This window comes from Musca vetustissima, unplaced genomic scaffold, assembly GCF_032173495.1.
Source record: "Musca vetustissima isolate MV318-11 ecotype Yass unplaced genomic scaffold, APGP_CSIRO_Mvet_v1 utg84657, whole genome shotgun sequence".
NCBI lineage: Eukaryota > Metazoa > Arthropoda > Insecta > Diptera > Muscidae > Musca > Musca vetustissima.
Genome location: NW_026872574.1, coordinates 60270 through 82204, shown reverse-complemented (window position 1 = coordinate 82204; position 21935 = coordinate 60270). Strand labels below are relative to the sequence as shown.

The window sequence follows — 21935 nt, the reverse complement described above, 5'->3', positions numbered from 1 at the left end:
GGAAACTAAAACCCCTATTTTTTTCAATGGAAATTATTTCCCAATTGCCAAAACTTCTATTGCTGTTATATCATTTTGAAAACCCCACCCCACGAAGAACTTTCAGTATTATAGTCGTAAGGAAGCAAAAGGATTAAATCCACACCACAAATTAAGCAGAAGTAAAGCGAAGCCGTGTAAAAGGAGCCGTAGTTTTTTTATTACTTCTTGACACCCCCCGTTTGTTAATAAATTACGAACATTTTGGTTTTCCTATTGAAATTTCATAAAACCAAAAAATTGGCTAAGCTGCAAATACCTCCTACCTGTTCATCATCAACCATTTCTCGCATAGATTTCATCGAAAGATGGGGCCTAACACCGGTATTGCGGCCACGACAGGAACAACCATTAAGCGGTGAAAATCTTTCTGAAGCATCGCCCCCTCTTCTGCGTGATAGGTAAGCAAGCTATATGAGAAGTGTAATTATATGTAAGATAATAAAAATAGGTTTTTAAAAAAATCCACCCCAAAGTGGTACAACCGAAAAATATTAAATAAAATAATTATTAAAAAATCCACGACTAAGTGGTACATTTGAAAAATAATTTTTAAAAAATTTAATTAAAAAAAATTAAACTGCGCCTAAGTAGTTCTTCAGAATTTTTTTCAAATCCACGCCCATGTGGTTCTTCAGATTTTTTTAATCCACGCCTATGTGGTACATCCGAAAAATAATTCTTAAGAAATCCACGCCTGGTTCTTCAGATTTGTTTATACCGTCCACCATAGTATGGAGGGTATATTAATTTTGTCATTCCGTTTGTAACTCATCGAAATATTCATTCCGACCCTATAAAGTATATTTTTTCTTGATCAGGGTAAATTTTTAAGACGATCTAGACTTGTCCGTCCGTCTGTCCGTCTGTTGTAATCACGCTATCTTCTGAAGGAATTGATATAGGGTGCTAAAATTTTGTATAGGGCTGTCTTTTGTCTGCAGGCAGGTCAAGTTCGAAGATAGGATATATCGGTCCATGTTTAGGCATAGCTCCCATATAAGGGTACCCCCCAATTTTGGGGGTCTTGATCGTATTTTTCCACCGAATTGGCTGTAATTTAGTATTTTGAGTTCTTAATAGGTTCCAAGCTGTCCACAAACAATTATGAACATAGGCACATTTTTTCGGTTAGCCCCCATATAGGGGTACCCCCAATTTTCGGTATTTTGGGGTTTTTGAGCGCTTTTTTCAACCGAATTCACTGAAATTTGGTACATTGGGTTATTATTGGGTACTGAATGTCTCCACAAAAAAGTATAAATATATGTCCACTTATTCTGGTACTCCCCATATAACGGCACCCCCAAATTTTCAGTATTTTGGGGGTTTTGATCGTATTTTTCCACCGAATTGGCTGTAATTTAGTATTTTGAGTTCTTATTAGGTTCCAAATCTCTCCACAAAAAAATATAACCATAGGTCCATTTTTTGGGTAGCCCCATATAATGGTACCCCCAATTTTCGGTATTTTGGGGTTCTTGAGCGCATTTTTCAACCGAATTCGCTGCAATTTGGTATTTTGTAGTCGTATATGGAAACAAATCTCTTCACCAAAAATTATTATAACCCCATTTTTTAAATTAAAATAGTTATCTGATTTGTTCTGTGTTTTGGGTTTGGTTCTAAGACTCTGTTGTAATCTTTTCACCTGCGGAGGATATCGAGATAAAAAACTAGAACGTAAGGTTCGATAATGAACTATAACCCGCATTTAGACCTAGCCCCTGCGTGGGAGGTACCAGAAGGAGTGGACCGGTATTCCCCATCTTCGAATTTGAACTAAATTTGGAAGAAATAGTAAGATGGGCAAGATTTGGATGAAATCAAAATTTTCTGAAACGGATTTTGTCCAATGAGACATGGGGTCAAAAACAAATATATTTCGATGAGGCACTTTTTCACCGTGTCAAAGTGTACACACCCTCATTAGCCGTAAGGCTGAGGGTATAATTATCCATTTTGAAATTTGTATTATGGTTTACATAATAGGTTTGTAGAAATGTCGGTATAGGTCCACTTTTTGGTATTTTCCCTATATTTTGATTTCAAGTACCTGTCAGTATATCTATGGACATACACCTTTTAATCCACGCTTCACTGGCCCTTTAAAAACATATTTATAAAAATACTCGCCTAAATTGTTCTTTAGAAAAATATACTTCTAAAAAATCCACTAAATTATTCTTCAGAAAAATGTTTTTTTAAAAAAACTACGCCATTTTGGTCATTTAGAAAAAAATCATTTTAAAAAATCCAATCCAAATCATAAAAAATAATATTCAGTACAGCCCTTATAATTACTTGTTAAGATTCCCTTCATTGTGGCTTGTGTTGTGATGTTCGGGTTTTTATTGTGGCCTATAGATCGACTCGAAAAAAACACAAAGAAAATAAGTTTTCAGTTCAATTTATCCCAAAATTATTATCTGATCATCAACTACAATTAGATGCGTTGTCCTTGACCATACCAGGATCTCGGGTCTATGTCCTGCAGGAGTAAATATATACGCTATAGAATACATTTTGTCATTTGACCCGCTAAATATTGACCGATCTTTATAAAAATTGGCATGCTTATGAGCCGATCCCCTTCTCCATGTAAATGTTCGCGATGTTCGGCCTGCGGCCTCTGTAGCGACCAGAAAAACCGACAAAAATTAAGTATTTGGTCCATTTCATCCCCTAAATATTAATATCTTTACCGAAAACAATAGGGGTCTTCATTGGCAAGATCATCATCCTACGTGCAAAATTTCGTGAAGATTGGTCCATAAATGTGGCATGTATCGTGTTTACAAGTTATAATGGACAGACGGACGGACAGAAGGACGGCCACACATGTCTGATCGACTCAGCTAGTCGAGATATGACGATCGGTATACTTAAAGGGTGGGTCTATAGCACAAAGCTATAATACCCTGACAACATAGATGTGAAGGGTATATTCACGCTTAAGTGATCCATCAGAATAATATTTTTTTAAAAATTCAAGAAAAAAAATAAAAAACTACTCCCACGTTGCACTACAAGAAAATGATTTTTAAAAAATCGCCTTTGAAAAATATTTTTCTTTTAAAATTCAAAACCTAACTGATAAACTATTTTTTTATTGAGGTCTAAAGAAGTATTTCCGGAAAAGAGTTGTCTCAATCCGCATATAGCTGGTCTTTCAAAACAATATAAAAAAATTCACACAGAACGTGGCCATCAAAATGTATTTAATTTATTATTAAATTAAATTATTTTATTTTTTTTTAATCCCTGTCTATTCATTTTTCTCAAATTCTCTAAAAAATCAATTATCTTCGATTTTGCTGTCAAATCATACGAACATCTACCAAAAAAAAAAAAAACGTTTTTCAATCACTTCGCAAATATTTATATGTATGTACAAAGGCAGACTCAGCCTTTGTATTTTGCTTGTTCAAATAATACCCTTACCATTCCTTCAACAGTTTTTCAAGATTAAATCAAATAAAATGTTTAACATTTTGAAATATGTATGTTGATACACACAGAAAGACTCACAAACACACATATTCCCATCCTTTTATGTCTTTAACAATAGCGATTTCATTCAATTGTGTGAGAGTGTTTGTGTGTGTTTGAAGTGCATGGATATTTGCAACTATGTACAACAATGTGATCTATATTCTTGTACATGTTATCTGTATGTATGTATTGTCATGGTATTTGCGTTAACTAACATGACACTTGTGTTCATTGTTTTCAGCGTTCTTAGAGGAGAAAGAGGATGTGAAGATAGGGGATAGGCTTCGAATTTAAGATAATTGGAATGATAACAGAACATGAACAAAATAGTCAAGTTTGGAAAAAAATATTATTTTAAAAATCCACGCTTAGTTAAGCTTGGAAAAATATTATTTAAAAATCCATGCTTAGAAGGGAGCTTGGGGAAAATATTATTTAAAAAATCCACGCTTAGAAGGGAGCTTGGGGAAAATATTTAAAAAATCCACGCTTAGAAGGAAGCTTTGGGAAAATATTATTTAAAAATTCCACGCTTAGAAGGTAGCTTGGGGAAAATATTTAAAAAATCCACGCTTAGAAGGGAGCTTGGGGAAATTATTATTTAAAAAATCCACGCTTAGAAGGGAGCTTGGGGAAAATATTATTTAAAAAATCCACGCTTAGAAAGGAGCTTGAGAAACAATATTATATAAAAAATCCACGTTTAGTCACCATTTACATTAAATCGGGCGAAAATATATATGGGAGCTATATCTAAGTCTGAACCCATTTTCAGAAAACTTAACACATATCATTCTATACCTAATTCATTACGCTGTGCCAAATTTCGTGCAAATCGAAAGATATTTAGGGACTTTGGTGCCCCATTTACCTTAAACCGGACGAAAATATATATGTGCGCTATATCTAAATCTGAACCGATTTTCAGGAAACTTAACACACATCATTATAGACCTAATTCGTTACGCTGTGCCAAATTTCGTGCAAATCGAAAGATTTATAGGAACATTGGTGCCCCATTTACCTTAAATCGGACGAAACTATATACGGGAGCTATATCTAAATCTGAACCGATTTTCAGGAAACTTAACACACATCATTCTAGGCCTAATTCATTACGCTGTGCCAAATTTCGTGCAAATCGAAAGATATTTAAGGACTTTGGTGCCCCATTTACCTTAAATCGGACGAAACTATATATGGGAGCTATATCTAAATCTGAACCGATTTTCAGGAAACTTAACACTCATCATTCTATACCTAATTCATTACGCTGTGCCAAATTTCATGCAAATCGAAAGATATACAGGGACTTTGGTGTACCATTTACATTAAAGAGATATATCTAAATCTGTACCGATTTTCAGGAAACTTAACACACATCATTCTATATAGAATTAATTACGCTGTGCCAAATTTCGTGCAAATCGAAAGATATATAGGGACTTTGGTGCACCATTTACATAAAACCGGACAAAACTATATATGGGAGCTATATCTAAATCTGAACCGATTTTCACGAAACTTAGCACACATCATTCTGGGCCTAATTCAGTATCCTATACCAAATTTCATGCAAATCGAAAGATTTATAGGGACTTTGGTGCCCCATTTACCTTAAATCGGACGAAACTATATACGGGAGCTATATCTAAATCTGAACCGATTTTCTTCAATTTCAATAGGATTCGTCCTTGGACCAAATAAGTGAGCTGTGCCAAATTTCACCCAATTCGGATCATAAATGCGACCTGTACTTTGTTTACAATTTAACATCAACAGACGGACGGACGGACTAACGGACATGCATAAATCGTCTCAGAAAATGATTCTATACATACTCTCAAAAGGAACCATGTGTCTATCTCGTTTCCTTTTGCCTGTAACAAACATATGCACAAAGACATAATACCCTGTACCACAGTGTGGTGAAGGGTATAAAAGCCACGTTTAGTCAAGCTTGGGAAAAAATATTTTTTAAAATATCAACGGATTCCTAAGCTTGGAAAATTTGTTTGCAACACCCATACCTACCCTTAAATCTACCTTCCTCCTTCCCCCAACTGTATGCTGTGATTTAGAGCATAACAAATATTTGTTGTTGTAGTTGCTTTTCCCATAACCCTTTGCTTGTGACAAGCTTGTTAACCTATCATCCCCATCTCCTCAAACGGTTTTGGCTATATTCCAATATTTTTTAGACAACAATGTTAGCTAGTTATGTATGTATATGATGAGTTACATTTTATTTGTACACATACATATATACATTTCTGCACTTACTTATTTACATACAATAAATATACATAAAAAAGACAGAAATATTCTACAATTGTCTATTATTGAAGAGGAATTTGCTGCTTTATGGAAGGGAGGGAAAGTAGAGGTGAGGAGGTGGAGAACATACATATTTACACTTGTTGTTGCTATTTTATTCATTTAGACATATGAATTTGCCCTTAGTGACATGAACTAAAATTGAAATTGCTTTTAGGGGTAATGGTTCGGTGAGTGGGGGTGGGTGTGGGTAAATTGTTTGCTTTTCTTGCTGGTTTTTTCCCCGCTCCTTTTCCAATTTTTTATTTCACTTTTTTTTAGAATAAATACAATTTTTACAATGCTGTGTGTCAGAATAATACTCGTGGTTATTTATATATATTATTTGTTTCCATTTCACTGCCTTTTGTCATTTGCTTTTTTTCGCCACAATTACATTGGTAGTTTGGTTTCGTTGGGTTTATTTGTTTGTGAATGTGAGTGTGGTGTTAATAGCGGTTGATTGCAATGCCATGTCATGGCATTAAATGGATTGTGGTAGTTGTGTGCTAGGGAGGGGGTGAATAGGGCATAGTGGGAGCTTTCGGGTTTTATTTGGGGGTTAAAGTCATGGTTGTTTGAAAGTCGCTGAACCGATTAGTTTTTGTTGCTTTTGTTTTTTGTTGTATGGTAAAATTATTTGTTGTGATTATTCAAAGCAATTAAACTATCACCGTTTATGCGATTGAAAAGATAATAGTGTAAATAGTGTTTGTTTTTTTGTGTTTTGTTGCATTGTTAATGTAAATGGAAAAGGAAATACTAAAAGGATTTGAGTATTATAGCCTAGACAGACGACAGCCTTAATTTGCATTAACAGCCTTAATTCAAATTAACTTGAACATTATCCTAATTTTTATGTGTTGTTTATGCACAAAATCAAACTGAATTTATACTGAATTAGGCAATTTCAATATGGCAATGCTGTCGAAAATTAATTGTTTCTTGTCAAATTTATTTATATTTATGAAAATAAAAATAGGAAATGAAGGCAAAATTTCAACCATTTTTTAAAATGGGAGCTGTTTTGCTAAGATCATAGTTGATATTCATCCTTTATGTCATGTATCGATTTCCTAAAGATGTAATCCCGAAAAATATCGAAACAAATGTAAAAAAAATTCATCCTACACACAGACAAACAATTGTTTTGAAGCAAAAAACTGTTTCGTAAATGCAGAAACTCTCGTCTGTCAGGGGTAAATATTAATTCAAATTAAACCATTTTTAATGCAAATTAAGGCTGTCGTCTGTCTATGGTATTAGTATTTTATATATGGTGTTATAATTTTTTGGGGTTTCAATACCAAAAGTAAAAAATGAACTATATAATTGGAATATTGTGTTTATAAAGTAGAAAGAAAATATAAAAAAGGTTGTGAATTTGGTGAAAAATCCATGCTTAGATTCAGAACGTAGCAAAAGTAAAAATGCAGATCTAGAAAATATATATTTTTTAAAATGAGATGGAAAAAATACTGTTTTGAAAATCCCAGAGGCGAAGCTAGGAAAAAAATTAAAAAGAGTTGGAAAAATATTATTTGAAAAATCCATGCGTATTCAGAGCTTGGAAAAAATATAATATAAACCAGTAAGGAAAGTAGTAAAGTAGGACGGGACCGACCATATGATACCCTTCACCACTTTGGGTATATTCAACAGATGAATCCTAACAGACGTCACATTTTTGAAGGACCATTAACATGAAATTGGATCCATAAACATGTCATTCTGCAACCTATACTAAATTTTTTATTCGGTCAGTTATAGAGTTGCTTCTTACAATGGGACAAAGTATATCAATTTAAAGCAAATATCAATCGGACACTCGTTGATTATTTGGATAAATATCTGATATACCAGGAGGAGTTTGGTGCACCATTTACTTAAAATCGGACGAAAATATGTATAAAAGCTATATCGAAGTCTAAACCGATTTCATCCAAATCGGCCACATTTTGAGATCGTGGTGCATCATTTACTTAAAATCGGGAGAAAATATATGTGGTAACTCTATCCAAATTTTAACCGATTTCAACAAAACTTTCCACATGATAGGTTATATTAACTTCAGTATGGTGTGCAAAATTTGATGTCAATCGGCCTAACGTTGGGTCTTGGGTGTACCATTTAATTAAAATCGGAAATTATATATGGGAGATATATCTAAATCGGAACTGATTCATACAAAACTTGGCTAACATTAGGCAATATTTATTTTAGTACGTTGTGCATAATGTTTCAGCCAACGGCCTAACTTTGGGTCTTTTGTGCACCTTTTACTTAAAATCGAACGAAACTTAACACACATCATTCTAGACCTAATTCATTACGCTAGGCCAAACTTCGTGCAAATCGAAAGGTATATAGGGACTTTGGTACACCATTTACATAAAATCGGACGAAAATATATATGGGAGCTATATCTAAATCTGAACCGATTTTCAGGAAACTTAACACACATCATTCTAGACTTTATTCAGTACGCTATGCCAACATTTGTGCAAATCGAAAGATATATAGGGACTTTGGTATGCCATTTACATTAAATCGGACGAAAATATATACAGGAACTATATCTAAATCTGAACCGATTTTCAGGAAACTTAACACACATTACTCGAAACCTAATTCATTACGCTGTGCCAAATTTCGTGCAAATCGAAAGATATATAGGGACCTCGGTATACCATTTACATTAAATCGGACGAAAATACATATGGGTGCTATATCTAAATCTGAACCGATTTTCAGGAAACTTAACACACATCATTCTAGACCTAATTCATTAAGCTGTGCCAAATTCCGTACAAATCGGAAGATATATAGAGACCGTTTACATTAATTGGACGAAAATATATGGGAGCTATATCTAAATCTGAACCGATTTTTCCCAATTTCAATACGGTTCATCCTTGGGCCAAATATAAATGCGACCTGTACTTTGTTCACAATTTAATATGGACAGACAGACGAACGGACGGAGATGCATAAATCGACTTAGAAAGTGATTCTATGCATATTCTCAAAAGGAATCATGTGTCTATCTCGTTTCCTTGTGCCTGTTACAAACATATGCACAAAGACATAATACCCTTATTCATAGGAATGAATTTAAAAAATTTCGGCTAAGCTCTTTGAAAAATATTATCCACCTTTAATCACAGCTTGAAAAAAAAATATTTTAAAATCCGCGTATAGTCAGAGCTTAAAAAAAATACACATACATCTACATACACACCATTACTGGTCTACAAAATAACACAAAAAAGGGGATCAGAACTAACTGCATGTGTATATATATAATGTTTACACTTTGGGTTTTTTCCTTTGGAAATTTGACTCCCTAAACAAGAACCAAACTATTTCCGATTCCAAAAAGGCTACCGTATAAAGTACGATTTGGCCTCAAAACAACGTACCAAATTGAGGCAAAACTGATATATATTTTGTCAACCGATTTAGATTTATATTTGACCCTAGATTAAGTGTTGTTCAAATCGAATTTTGATATAGGTTCCATATATATTTTCATAACAGTGCTTCTAAGTTACACTTTTGAACTACATACACACCGAGGTAACAAAAAAACTTGTGAGCGTCATAGAAGTCAAGCACACATAGAAATATATGTAGGTGACTAAAGGCAACTTTGTTGTTTACTCTGTAGCATCGTCAAACAAGTACGCTGACACACACTCTCTCACACACAACACCTCACAGCTATGACGTCAAACTCGACCAGCAAATAATACGGGGTAAAAAAGAAACACACAATGTCGACCGCTAAACCATCGCAGAGCGTAACGAAACAAACAGAAATAGCAGTTTGTGTAAATATAAAGCACACAATTGGCAACAACAAAAGAAAGGGAAAGTAAGAAGACATAAAAAAAACAAAGTGAATATGACGACGACCAAGAACATTGAAAATGTAGGAGAAGAAAATACAATACCACACAGAATGGCATCGCTATTGCTTTGGCTGCTGCTGCTGCTGCTGCTGCTGATGATGACAATAACCTTTGCAACAGAGAGAAAAAAATAGCGAATGAAATGAGGTGTAATGCTATCCACACACACACACCCGCACGCACATACAAAGTCAACGGAACCAATGACACCAATCACCCTTGTCTTCATTAACGCTTACTGTATATACATATGTGTGTATGTATGTATATAATAATCATCAATTGTTGTCAACTTCATTATTGTCATTGTGTTGTTTTTGTCTTTTTTTATTTTATTTTTGCTTGCCAGCTTGGGTGAAATGATTATTGACATCATTACTGATCAATGGCACTCGAAGTGGCATAAAGATTTTATTTTAAGAAAAAAAGTATTGAATTAATTGTTTAGAAGAGTAATGAAAAGTGTGATATGTTTAAACGAGATGTTTCTTAATATATCATCCACATCAGGGAACTGATTTTATAAACAAATAAATATCATAAGGAATCGCATCAGGGTAGTGTCATCCATAAAAATCGGCCTAAAAGTTGAGTGATAAGAAAAATTTCCAAAACTGGAAATTTCTAAAAAAAAATATTATAATATTTTTGGATTTCATTTATTTATTATTTCTCCTTTTATTTATTTTTTGGTTTTACCAAAATTAACTGGAAAACTTCCTACGTATACTTTAGACATTCCTGACACGTTTTCTTTACGAATTGTGCCCTTAGCCGACCCAAAATTTTCTAAAAGTGATCAGGTCGATCATTTGATAGTAGGTGAGATTTATTCTGAAATTTTACTGAATGGTGTGCAACGAAATGTTTTAGGTTCTCTAGTGGCACAAGAAACTATTTTTGGTTGGGTTTTAACAGGTCCAATTTGGAATGCAAACCTTGGGACTTTTACGACTTGTGTCTCTTTTTGTACGGCTGTAGCGGTGGATAAGATTTTCGACAAATTTTGGAATTTAGAAGAGTCGCCTAAAATCCCAGAATACAGCGCTAAGGACGAATATTATGAGGAGGTCTATAAGAAAACCACCAAGAGATTATCCGACGGAAGATACGTGGTTTCTTTGCCTTTTAAGCCACAGTTTGCTGATGGAAACAATTTGGGGTTTTCAAGAACAAGAGCTTGTCGACAATTTTTGGTAAATGAGATGTCATTGTGCACAAAACCGGAATTCAAGTCCATATATGATAATGTTTTGGAGGAATATGTGACACTCGGTCATATGATGGAGGAAAATACCACTTCAGTGTGTCGAATTAGGGTTAACGTATTCGACAAAAATATTCCTCCCATTATTATAAGTGATACTGCCAAAGACACCATCTACCTAAAATACATAAAGTTCGAGTTATCCTAATCTGAATATTTATACCCTTCACCACACTGTGGTACAGGGTATTATGTCTTTGTGCATATGTTTGTAACAGGCAAAAGAAAACGGGATAGAGACATGCTTCCTTTTGAGAATATGTATAGAATCACTTTCTGAGTTGATTTATCCATGTTCGTCCGTCTGTTGATGTTAAATTGTAAACAAAGTACAGGTCGCATTTATGATCCGAATTGGATGAAATTTGGCACATCTCATGTATTTGACCCAATTGGGAAAAGTCGGTTCAGATTTAGATATTGCTCCCATATATATTTTCGTCCGATTTTATGTAAATGGTGTACAAAAGACCCTATATATATTTCGATTTGGCATGGCGTACTGAATTGAGTCTACAATGACGTGTGTTAAGTTTCGAAAAAATCGGTTTCGTCCGATTTAACGTAAATGATGTACCAAAGTCCCTGTACATTTTTCGATTTGGATGAAATTTGACATAGCGCAATAAATTAGGTCTAGAATGACGTGCGATAAGTGTTGTGAATATCGGTTCCGATTTAGATATAGCTCCTATATATTTTCGTCCTATTTAAAGTAAATGGTGTACCAAAGTATCTATATATCTTCCGATATGCACGAAATTAGGCACAGTGTACTTAATTAGTTCTAGAATGGTGTGTGTCAAGTTTCCAGAAAATCGGTTCAGATTTAAATATAGCTCCCATATATATTTTCGCCCGATTTCAAGTAAAAGGTGTACCAAAGCCCCTATACATTTTCCGATTGATACGAAATTTGGCATAGCGTAATAAATTAGGTCTAGATACACATAACTTCTAGCCTCTCTATCTCTATTTTTTGAAATTTCCCAATTATTATTTGTTGCGTCAGAGTAATCGGAGAACACGCATCATTTTCAATATGTTCTAGGTCTTAGACCTATTTCCATTGATGGCCCAAAAGTGAGGATCCGTTCGAACTTAAGAAAGTTCTCATTTCTTAATTAATTAATATATTAGGTTGGGGAAAAAGAAAACCATTATGATAATGTCGATAAAGTTGAAGAAATGATCGAAGCTGACCGGCAATGTTAGCAGTCGAAAACTTGTCCTGGAGCTAAAAGCTGGATTCAGAAAGAAGCTCGATGTGTGCGTGTCACACCAAAAAAAAAAAAAGGATGGATCAAATTTCCTACTGCGAAGCCTTGGCCAAACGGAATGCGATAGACCCATTTCTTAAACGGATGATGGCTGGAAATGAAAAATGGATCACACACGATAACCATGTGCAAAAACGATGGCGGTCAAAGAGGGTAAAGCACCTCAAACGGTGAAGCATCCCAGGAGTAACGACCAGGAAGGTTCTGCTATACATTTGGTGGGACTGGAAGGAGAGTTTTTATTATAAGTTGCTTCCATATGGCCAAACGCTAAATGTTAATCTCTACTGTACAATTGGACCATTTGAAGATAACAATTGACTAGAAACGGCCAGTATTGGCCAACAGGAGAAGTGTCATGTACCACCAGGACAACGCTAGGCCACACACATCTACAGTGACTTGCCAGAAACTTCGAGAGCTTGGTTGGAAAGTTTTAATGAATCCGCCATACAGTCCGGATTTGGCACCAAGCGATTATCATATTTTTCTTGCATTGCAAAATTTCTTTAATGATAAAAAATTGGTATCTAGGGAGGATTGTGAAAATCAACTACTAGAGTTTTTTGCAAATAGAGAGCAGGACTTCTATGAGAGAGGCATTATGAAGTTAACTTTAAAATGGCATTTAATCATACAACGAAACGGTGCATATTAGGCCCAAATCGGACATTCCGAAGCATGTTAAAATAAAAATAATGTATTTTCCTATATATAAAAATATTTTCAATGGATTTCTTTATTTTTAGCCTCTCTAACCTTATTTTCGGTATATATTAAAAGTGTGATATATCGATTTCCCTGGCTGTAACACCCCAAAAATGCATAATAACCCACATACAAAATATGTCCCCAGATAGTCTTTAAATCTTTGTACTTTGACCCCCAGATGTTGTCCCCATCAACTCTTTTGAATATCTGAAAGTCATTATCATCCACACTATGGTCACTACAATGATACACTTTTGCCATTGTTAACAATTTTGTGATTACAAATGTAAATGTCACTTGACTTTTGTCCTCCACATATACATTGACATCGTCAGCATAACCATTGTCGTCATCCAGCTTCTATGCTTTATTGTTGCTTTGTTGTAGCCTAAATATGGATACTGCTCCTGCACTTGATCGTAATGCCTGTGGTAGTTAGGATGTTGTAGTTGTCAACATTGTTATTTTTTTTTAAACAATTATATTTCTTTTTTAGTTTTTTGTTAGAAATGATCAGCAAAATTGTATATGGCCAGACATTGTTGTAAATAGCCTCAAATTGGCAGAAAGATGATAGGAGCTCGAACGATTTCTTACAATACAGAGTAGTTTTAAGAGCTGTAATTTATTTTTTTACTTATCAAATACATGATCTTAAAACATAGCCAAAACACATTGAAAAAAATTTAATATGCTGATATCATGGTTTTGACAAGATTTGACACTATACCGTGTTAAATGTTAATAATCTTGTTACTACAACTAAAATATTATAATAATAAAAATATTACCTTAAAATTTATTTTCCTCTGGCTTTCACTACTACACGTAATGAATTATATTTACAAAATATTTCGTATTTTATATACATTGTTACATTTATTATCGATTATATTTTTAATAGCATATCAGATGGCCTTTCAGTTTTTATAGAGGTGGCAGCACCATATGAAAATTACTTATATCAATTGTTTGTCATACACACAATTATAAACGAATAAACAATGGCAGCAGCGCGGTAAGGACATTGATTTTGTTTTTGTGTGTGGTTTAGATTTATTGACATTGGATGACGCACAATGACGACAATGTAATGTGAGACAAAGTTCAATGACGCTTACAATCAATCGGTGATTGTAAAATACAGAGATGACAAAGAAAGATATAGAAAAAATGAGTATATGTCTAAAATATTGACTAGGTATGATATTATTGATATTTTAATTTGTTTTTATTTTTATAAAAAAAAATAAAATAATTAAATTTTCAGACATTTCGGTGATATTTGAAGAATGAGTGAACTTTCATATAAGTCAACTAATTGATATTTGCCTTCACATTTTTGTTCTGACATATTTGACTACTACCAGCATAGAAGTATGGAGAGAGCCTTATGCTTTCCTTTTATACCCTTCAGCACAATGTGGTACAGGGTATTATGTGTTTGAGCATATGTTTGTAACAGCCAAAAGGAACAATCAGCACAATGTGGTACAGGGTATTATGTGTTTGAGCATATGTTTGTAACAGCCAAAAGGAAATGAGATAGACACATGGTTCCTTTTGATAATATGCATAGAATCACTTTCTGAGTCGATTTATCCATGTCCGTCTGTCTGTCCATGTTAAATTGTAAACAAAGTATAGGTCGCATTTATGATTCGAATTGGATGAAATTTGACACAGCTAATTTATTTGGCCCAAGGACAAACCCTATTGAAATTGGGAAAAAATCGGTTGAGATCTAGATATAGCTCACATATATATTTTCATCCGATTTAATGTAAATGGTGCACCAAAGATCCTATATATCTTTCGATTTTCACGGAATTTGGCATATCTTTCTTGTAAAATCCACTCTCTAAAATAATATTAAAAAAAATCCTTCAAAATGTTCTTCAAAAATTTTATTATTTTCATTTGGAAATACATCAACGTGAAAAAATACACTTTGCAAAAGTCGCAATTCTCTGATAAAATGACCTGATACCGACGACATCAAAAATGTTCGCATTGTAATGTTTTTTCTAAGCATCTAAGCTTCATTCGGTGATGGGAACCATACGTAGGAATGAATACCAACATTGACAATATGCGGTCAAAAGGTATTCTATCATTTCTATCCTATCTATGGTTCGAAAATAGATATATATCTCTCTCGAAATATCTATATTAAAATGAACTGCTAGAAAACCTGTTATCCTCAGAGACCCTGACATTTAAAATTACAAATAAAGCAATTGGAAAATGAGGATTTCGCCTTTAAAATGCTTCAATTCTGACAATTTGAATGATCATCAGATTTTGGATGGATGGACTGAAAGCAGAGATGAGATGGACCGTTTATATGAGGGCTTTCAGAGGATGAAGACCTCCCACCTTCTGAAAACCGAAAGTAATTATTGGCTTGACGGTTACGGTCAAATACTAGCAATGGTTTCTGAGAAAAAGTTTTTATCCTCTTAAATTGGTTTAGCGTCGAATATCCAGAAATTTAAAGTTTGTGCCTGAAGCACTAAAATATCGAAAATGGGCCAGTACGAATACATAGGGTCTTTACCAAAACGTGAGCAGATATAGCCCTTTCCAATGGAATATGGCATAGGACCAATGTATGTGTAAAATTTGTATCAGACTATGATAACTTTCACAGTAGTCGATTTTCCCGTGGTCATCGTGGTCAAACGGTGCAGTTGTTGGCAGGAGAGATCAGAATTTAGGGTTTGGCCATATGGAAGCAACTCATAATAAATAATCCCCTTCCAGTCCCACCAAATGCGTATCAGAACCTTCCTAGCCGTTATTCCTGGTTTGGCCACCGTTGGAGGTGCTTCACAGCTCTTTGACCACGATCGATTTCGTACAGGATTCTCTTATTTGATCCATGATTTGTTACCATTTTAATGGTAACTTCATAATGCCTCTCTCATAGAAGTCCTGCTCTCTATTTGCAAAAAACTCTAGTAGTCGACAATGCTCCATAGACAATGCTCCCTAGATACCCATTTTTTATCATTAAATAAATTTTGCAATGCAAGAAAAAAATGATAATAGCCTGGTACCAAGTCCGGACTGAATGGCAGATGCATTAAACTTCCCAACCAAGCTCCCGAAGTTTCTGGTGAGTCACTGTAGACGTCCTGGCGTTGTCCTGGTGGAAAACGACACCTCTCCTGTTGAACAAATCTGGCTGTTTCTGGTCAATTGCTATCTTCAGACGTCCCAGTTGTTGCCAGTAGAGATCAGAATTTAGAGTTTTCCCATATGGAAGCAACTCATAATAAATAATCCCCTTCCAGTTCCACCAAATGTATAGCAGAACCTTCCTGGCCGTTAGTCCTGATTTGGACACCGTTTGAGGTGCTTCACCGCTCTTTGACCACGATCGTTTTCACACAGGATTATCGTATATTTACCATTTCTCATCTCCAGTCACCATCCGTTTAAGAAATGGGTCTATCACATTCTGTTTGGCCAAGGCTTCGCAGATGGAAATTCGATCCATACTAATTTCTTCTGTTAAATGGTGTTCAACCAGACACCGAGATTATTTTTGAAACCAGCTTTGTGTAAATTGTTTACAACAGTTTACAACGATTTTAGCTCTTGGCGATTTTACGACTGCTAACATGCCGGTCAACTTCGATCATTCCTCCATTTTTTTTTATTTATTTATTTTTTTTTGAATATGAATAATATAAATAATAAAAATAAATTATTTTTTCGATAACGCCCCTACAGACATGTAAATATATATATATATATATATATATTAATTTCGATATATTAAATTATATTACATTCAGTGTAACTAATAAATATGTTATTTCTCTCTTTTAGGTAAGTGTTCTGTCCTTGATGATAATTTATTATAAAATATAGCCGTAGTTCTGGTAAGTCTTGATTAAACTTGGGATTGTTGTAACTGGATTTTTCGAAAAAGATGTACACCCAGCTCCTTATGTTTAAAGATAAAAGTAAATTTTGATTGAAGTTCCAATTTGAAGTTCGTAATTTTTTATTACCTCAAAATGACTATTATACCATTTAAGATTAACAGCTGGTTTATAGGAACTGTTCATAATGTATTACTATTTTTAAAATCCCTTTTTTTATATTTCGAACTATAAATTTAGTTTATTTAAATTACAAACATTTTTCACAGCCCTTCCCTGCCTCCTCACATATTGCAAGTAACAAGAAAATTACTTCTCTCTGTTTCGATTACATGCCATGTGACATTCCGAGAACAACATCATCGACTTGTGTAGTAGCTGCAGCAACAGCAACCCTTATGACTGGTCACGAACTAACACTAAGGATTAACAACACTTACAAGCTGACACTTGTCCCTCTACTCGGAATACTTAACATAGAAATATTATTCAACGACAGCAACTGCAATAAACCACTAAAGCAAAACCGACAACAACAATAATAATAACTGCTACAGCAGTGATGGTTGGATGTAACGATGAGAATGGCAACTAAACTAAAATAGAGTCGTATATCTTGAGGGGTGTTAGACATGGGGTGGCCCAAGTAAAAATGTGTGATGTGGTGCATGGACAAAATGCATGCCAGAAATACCAGAAATGCAAAAAAAAAAAAAAACAACGAAAGTGGTGTAACCAAGTCAAGAGATTTTTCAATGTCTAGCTATTGGAGAAAAAGAGTTTTGATTTCAAAAATACTTTTTCAAAGTCTAGTGGATCTTTATACCCTGCACAACTATGTTGTCAGGGTATTATAGCTTTGTGCAGCCCCAAAAGTTTGTAACGCAGCGAAATATTGGTCCTGTATACCGATCGTCATATCTCGACTAACTGAGTCGATCTCTACACATGTGCCCATCCGTCTGTCCATTATATCTTATAAACACGATATAGGCCACAGTTATGGACCAATCTTCACGAAATTTTTATAGACCCTTGGTAGGCCCTATGGCGTGGATTTTTTAAACAAATTTTATAAACCCTTGGTAAGCCCTAAGGCGTGGATTTTTTTCAACAAATTTTATATACCCTTGGTAGGCCCTAAGGCGTGGATTTTTTTTAACCAATTTTATAGACCCTTCGTAGGCCCTAAGGCGTGCGTTTTTAAAACGAATTTTATAGACCTTTGGCAGGCCTAAAGGGATGGATTTTTACAAAAAAAAAAAAAAACAAATGTATAGACCCTTGGTAGGCCCTATGTGTTGGATTTTTTAAACAATTTTTATAGACCCTCGGTAGGCCCTAAGGGATGGATTTTTCCAAAATCTTACATTCTTCTTACACGCAGAAGGGCATCGGGTCAAAGAATAAGCATGTCAAATGGACCATGACTTTTGTGTGAAAAATGACAAAATTTGTATTTGTTTATATTTACACCCGAAGGACATAGACCCGAGAAGTTGATAGTATATCCAAGGGGATTGGTTGACCATTAAATTGATACCAATTTTAGGATGTGGGAGTTACCCTTAAATATTTACAGGTGCTTACGTATTCAGATATTATTTAGTAAACCATTACCACACTAGAGGGCGAAAATATAGCGCTGATCGCTTTGAAATTTTCCATGAAGATCCAGGTATGGTCAAGGACAACGCCTATAATTTTCGATAATAATATTTGGATGAAGTGGACCAAAACCTTAAACAATTAAAAGCCGAACATCACAACACAACCCACGGTGAAGGGAATCTGGACAAGTAATTAGAAGGCCTCTACAGAATATAAGTAATATTTATTGACCTCTAGTCGGTCAAGAGGGTGAAAATATCGCCAAATATATTCCCAAGCTCAGAATATAGAACCACACAAAGTTAGATTGTCGTGAATGTTGTGTAGGGCATCATATGGTCGGCCCCGTCCGACTATACTGTTCCGCTTACTGGTTTAAGAATTATTTTCTCAATGCCTGGATTTCTTAAAAATAATTTTTTAAGGCCTACCATCGGGCGGGGATTTTTTTATTTTTTTTTTATAGAACTCCCTTAAGCTCGTCTACAAAGAGTCTCTTAAGTTCGTCTACAAAGACTCACTTCAGCTCTTCTATAAAGATTCCCACCATAACCTCTGTTAAAACTCCTTTGAGCTCATCGATAATACTCCATTCAACTGGTTAATATGACATTTTTCGCTGGGTTACATCCCAGCTACAACCAAAGTGTCGTCCACGAATATGTACATTCTATAGTTACTCACTGTGTCTGACCCATGTACACCACACAACCCCTCCAAAAAAATACCAACAAGAACAACAACACTGATTGCCGTTGTGGTTTATAGAAAAATCTGTGGGACTTTATTTTAGTTTTTTTGCTGTTGTTGTTGTTTTTTGGCAAGTTTCCGTGTTTGGCGTTTAACAATTAACAAGAATTTCAGTTTTTTTACTTAACATGCCATAGACATGTTGTAAGTACCTCGGTATGACCATATATACATATGTGTGTGTGTAAGTGTGTGTTTTCTTACACTCATCAAGGTCATTTGGCTTGATGAGGACATTGATGATGATGACGACGTCGATGTTGATGTTGATGAGAATGATGACGGGTTGTAAAACTATTTATTTATTTAACAGAAAATTGATGGAAGCGATTATTCTTTCAATTGCAATTTTTAAAGATTTTGAAATATCAAGTTTGACAAAAAAGATAGGAAATATTACAAATACATCCTCTTTAGTAACACTCAGATGACTTGGCTGTCGCTTGATGGCAATTCATAAAAACAAAAACTTTTTTACTCGGATTTTCCAAGATTTTTTTTTATTTCCTTGATGTTTTTTGTTTCTCTTGTGTTTCTTGACTGCAGGAAATTATTGTTTTGGCATTAATTGTTGATTTGTTTTTATACCAGTGAATCATAATAATAATTTTGTTTCTTTTTTTTATAGATTTATAGAGTATCTCTTAAGTAGTGATTCGAGGAAATAGAAAATAGATTTATGATCCGCAATAAAAATTGACCGGGAAAACAATTGATTTTTTTTAAATAAAAACATCACAATTGGCAATCTTAAATAAATTTATGGGAGGTCGAGCAGCATGGGATAATCATGGGGGTTTTTTTATTAGACCAATTTCCAATGAAAATTGTTTGTGGTGTTTAAATATATTTTTTTATAAAAATTGTTGTAGTAAAAAAAACATTCTTCAAGAATAAAATATTATAATTACTAAATTATAATATTTAATTATCTCTTCAAGCTCCAAATGGCTGAAGGGAGTATTCGATAGTGCTCTACTATTTTTCAAGATTTAAGGCGTAGATTTTTTAAAGAATGTTTTTTCAAGGGCTACCAAAATTCTTGGATTTTATAAAAATGTTTTTTTCGAGACTTGCCGTAAGGCATGGATTATTTTTCCAAGGCCTACCACAAGACGTGGGCAACCCTGCAGACTGTAGCAACACGTAATGTGATGGAGAATTATCGGGAGAAAAGGAGGAAGGAGAGACTTGTTTTCAGAAAAGAGAAGAAAGAACAAGAAAAACGTGAGCGTGAACAAATCGAGATGTACAGGAGTCAGAATGAAGTCCGGAAATTTTACCAACTAGTAAAACACCAAACCGAAGGTTTTAGTGCAGGCACATCCTCCTGTAGAGATGAAGAAGGAAACCTGGTGACAGATACAGACAGCGTGTTGAGGATCTGGAAGGAGCATTTTGAAAAGCTTCGGGTATCAAATAGTGCGGTTGAAGAAGATACCTCAGAACCAATAAGATATGACGGTATAGAGTGTATACCACTTAGTCCAGATGAGGGCAGAATAGCAATTAATCGGCTGAAGAACAATAAAGCAGCAGGAGCCGATGGGTTACCACCCGAGCTATTCAAGACTGGTGGTCTGATGTTGGTCAGGAACATGCGTCAGCTGATAAATACAATTTGGCTAGATGAATGCATGCCCAATGATTGGACATCAGCATACTGTATCCCGTGCACAAAAAAGTAGACAAGACGATATGTGCCAACTATAGAGGAATAAGTCTCCTTCCCATCGTATATAAAGTGCTCTCCAGCGAGCTGTGTGAACAACTGAAGCTAATGGTCAATGACATTATTGGACCATACCAATGCGGCTTCAGACTTGGCAAATCGACCATTGACCAGATTTTCACTTTGCGCCAAATCCTGGAAAAAAAACCCACGAAAAACACATTGACACATTCCACCTATTCGTCGACTATAAAGCCGCATTCGACAGCCCTATCCGCTCAGAGGTGTTTAAAGCCATGTCTTCGTTCAGCATTCCTGCAAAATTAATACGGCTATGCAGGATAGCTTTAAAAGGTGAACAGAGCCCTTCAATACCGAACGAGTATTCAGACAAGGTGACAGTTTGTCGTGTGACCTTTTTAACATTCTGCTGGAAAAGGTCAACCGAGACGCAAAGGTGAACAGAAATGAGACTCTATACACCAAACCCCACATGTTACTCGCCTACGCCGATGACATCGATATAATGGGTCGAACATTTCGAGCGGTAACAGCAACCTTTGAACAAATTGGAAAGGAGTCTGCCAAAGTGGGTCTAGCAGTAAACGGCGAGAAGACCAAGCTGATGGTATCAACGCGCAAGACGTCCAGTAGACTCGGACCAACTGTGGAACTTAAAACTACAGCTTCGAGGTAGTCCAAGACTTTTTATACCATGGTACCTCCATAAATAAAACGAATAACATCATTTTCGAAATTCGGCGAAGGATTGTGATGGTCAACAGTAAGCAGTTTAGAAACAATGCCACCTCCCGCCAGACCAAACTCACACTTTACAAGACGCTGATACTACCCGTGCTATTATATGGATTTGAAGCATGGGTACTTGCACAAGCATTTGAGCAGCTCTTGGGGTGTTTAAAAGAAAAATTCACCAAAAGATCTACGGGCAGATCTTTACAATTGATACGCGGACATCGACAT

The 21935-nt window shown here is 35.0% G+C and overlaps 1 protein-coding gene across 1 annotated transcript in view; it reads left to right on the top strand.

The window, feature by feature from the left end:
• Nucleotides 1-240: 240 nt before the first annotated feature.
• The window catches only part of LOC133329973 (potassium voltage-gated channel protein Shaker-like), a gene marked incomplete at both ends in the record, with an annotated part of 81938 nt that continues 60243 nt past the window's right edge, over nucleotides 241-21935 (top strand). Inside the window, one exon of the mRNA XM_061538468.1 lies at nucleotides 241-440. Within this exon, the coding sequence (XP_061394452.1) occupies nucleotides 241-440 (200 nt within the window). The remainder of the gene's footprint in view (nucleotides 441-21935) is intronic.